The 3,039-nt window shown below is 42.5% G+C and overlaps 1 protein-coding gene across 1 annotated transcript; it reads left to right on the forward strand.

Annotated features, from left to right (window-relative positions):
• Nucleotides 1-232: 232 nt before the first annotated feature.
• Nucleotides 233-623, forward strand: LOC139034094 (large ribosomal subunit protein eL43). Its single transcript, XM_070464448.1, has one exon. It carries the CDS (start codon nt 261-263, stop codon nt 537-539), a length of 279 nt encoding a protein of 92 aa, XP_070320549.1. The 5' UTR covers nt 233-260; the 3' UTR covers nt 540-623.
• Nucleotides 624-3,039: the final 2,416 nt, after the last annotated feature.

A 3,039-nucleotide genomic window follows, 5' to 3' on the forward strand; every position in this document is an offset into this window, starting at 1 on the left:
GAAGAAGAAGGTCAGCAGGGCACCTTCCAGCCTTATGTAATATCTTCTCTCCCCCTCACATTATGGGGATGAGATATTTTAGCCCAAATGGGAATTTTGTTGTATAGCCCAGATGAAAAAGTATCAGCTCAAATGCTGCAAATGAAATATGATCCTCAGAAAGGGTTAGGAAAAAACCAGCAGGGCAGGTTATACCCTGTAGAACTACAAGTTAATAATCAACGATTGGACTCTTGGGCTCGGATCTAGGTTGCGTTAACATGGCGAAACGCACCAAGAAGGTCGGAATCGTGGGCAAATACGGGACCCGTTATGGTGCCTCCCTCAGGAAAATGGTGAAGAAAATTGAAATCAGCCAGCACGCCAAGTATACCTGCTCCTTCTGTGGCAAAACCAAGATGAAGAGAAGAGCTGTGGGCATTTGGCACTGTGGTTCCTGCATGAAAACAGTAGCTGGTGGTGCCTGGACCTACAACACCACTTCTGCTGTCACAGTAAAGTCTGCCATCAGAAGACTGAAGGAATTGAAGGACCAGTAGAAGCACCACCATTTGATAATGTTGCTAGCCTATAATAAATGGGTTAATTTATGTAACAAAATTAAAAAAAAAAAATAATAATAATCAATGATTGGGCTTAGGATATGCAAATTTATAATGGAGGCCATTGTTCGTACTGCTGACCCCATTACCTGGAAATCAGAAACCCCAGTATGGGTTGAACAATGGCCGTTAACATCAGAAAAACTGTCAGCAGCCACAGCCTTAGTACAAGAACAACTTGAGGCAGGGCATATAGAACCCTCTAATAGCCCTTGGAATACCCCTATATTTGTTTTAAAAAAGAAATCTGGGAAATGGAGATTGCTGCAGGACCTTAGAGCAATAAACGCTACCATGGAAGATATGGGGGCTCTGCAACTGGGACTGCCTTCCCTGGTTGCTGTCCCAAAAGGGTACAATGTGATAGTTATAGATTTGCAGGATTGTTTTTTCACCATCCCTCTGACTATACAGGATAGGAAGAGGTTTGCATTTAGCCTACCTTCAATGAATTTTAAACAGCCCTATCAGAGATATCAATGGAAAGTACTTCCTCAGGGAATGAAAAATAGTCCTACACTTTGTCAAAAGTTTGTGGATAAAGCAATTCAAAGTGTTAGAAGCCAATATCCTGAAGTTTATTTGATACATTATATGGATGATATACTTTTGGCATATGCAGATAGAGTTATTTTGCAAGAAGCTCTGCAAAAATTAGAGGAAGCTTTACAGAGTGAGGGACTTAAAATTGCTCCAGAAAAGATTCAAGTTAATCCTCCAATAACCTATTTAGGCAGACTCTTAAATTCAGAAACAGTCACTCATCAGCCTTTACAGCTGAGGACTGACCACTTAAATACTTTAAATGATTTCCAAAAATTATTGGGAGATATTAATTGGATCAGGCCTTTTTTAAGATTAACTACTGCAGAATTGAAGCCTCTGTTTAATATATTGCAAGGAGATGCTGATCCTTCTTCACCTAGAGCTCTAACTCCTGAGGCAAAAGGGGCCTTGGCCCGGGTCGAACAGGCTTTGTGACAGTCTCAGGGTCTCAGACTAGATTATGCAAAAAGTTGGCAGTTGATACTGCTTCCCACAGCGGTGGCTCCCACAGGAGTGTTTTGGCAAAACAGACCCCTAGAGTGGATTCATTTGCCTGCAACTGCTAAAAAGGTTGTGGCCCCATATCCTGGGCTTGTAGCTAGTTTGATTGTCAAGGGATGCAAACGAAGCATAGAACTGTTTGGTCAGGAGCCACAAGAGATTATTGTACCATATTCAAAAGAGCAATTGGATTCTTTGGTAGGCTTCGATACAGATTGGCAGATAGCTTTAGGCAGCTATTCAGGTCAGGTATTGCATCATATGCCTTCCAGTCCTATATTCAATTCATGTCCAAGCACCCAGTTATCTTTCCAGTGCTTTGTAAAAATAAACCTTTGCAAACAACTTGTAATATATTTACAGATGGGTCATCTAATGGAAAAGCAGCTATTCTTACTAAAAATATTAATAAGGTTATATTAACAGGAGAAACTTCTGCTCAAAAGGCAGAGTTAAGGGCCGTTATTGCTGCCTTTGCAATGTTTGCAGATCATGAGTTTAACCTCTTTTCTGATTCACAATATGTGGTAAGACCATTTCCCCATATCGAGACTGCAGTACTGCCAGAAAACAAAACCACTACTTTCCAGCTGCTCTCTGAACTGCAGCAGCAGATTTGGAGCCAAAGTAAGTCATTTTTTGTAGGGCACATTCGAGCACACTCTAAATTACCTGGTCCCTTACATGCATATAATGAACTTGCTGATGCTCTTACCAAACCTTACATTGCTACAGCTTTAGAAAAAGCTAAAGATTCTCATGCATTGCATCATCAAAATGCCTCAGCGTTAAGATGCCAATTCCAAATTCCTAGAGAGGCTGCACGAGAAATCGTGCGGGCCTGTGCCCATTGCCTTACAACCTTGCCTTCTCTGACCTTTGGAGTTAACCCGAGAGGCCTACTCCCTAATGTATTGTGGCAGATGGATGTTACTCACATTCAGTCTTTTGGTAAATTGTCCTTTGTACATGTCACTGTAGACACATGTTCTCATGCCATAGTGGCTACTGCCCGAATGGGGGAAGCCTTCAAAGATGTGGAACAGTGTTGGGGTCCTTTAATGGACCGGAACCTGGTGGTATGGAGTCGACGATAAGAAAGTGAAAGAGAGAAAGAGGCTGATATCCCTTGGTTTATGCAGAGGACCAATAAAGTCCTTGACACAGGACTTGCATCGCTCACGAAGGCACCAGGCGCCCTCTCAAGGGGGTCTTAGAAGCCCAGGCAGAAAAGTGAGCATGACGGGTCTCCACGCTCCAGAGTCAGCCAGAAAGAGAGAGAGAGAGACAAAAAAGACCCGGGGACCTAAGCTCTGATGAAGCAAAGGTGCTTTAATGATGTTTCTAGGAGTATGTAGGGCTGCAGTACAAGAAACTTCTTTCGGGAATG

Source organism: Odocoileus virginianus, unplaced genomic scaffold (genome assembly GCF_023699985.2).
Source record: "Odocoileus virginianus isolate 20LAN1187 ecotype Illinois unplaced genomic scaffold, Ovbor_1.2 Unplaced_Contig_23, whole genome shotgun sequence".
NCBI classification, from domain to species: Eukaryota; Metazoa; Chordata; class Mammalia; order Artiodactyla; family Cervidae; genus Odocoileus; species Odocoileus virginianus.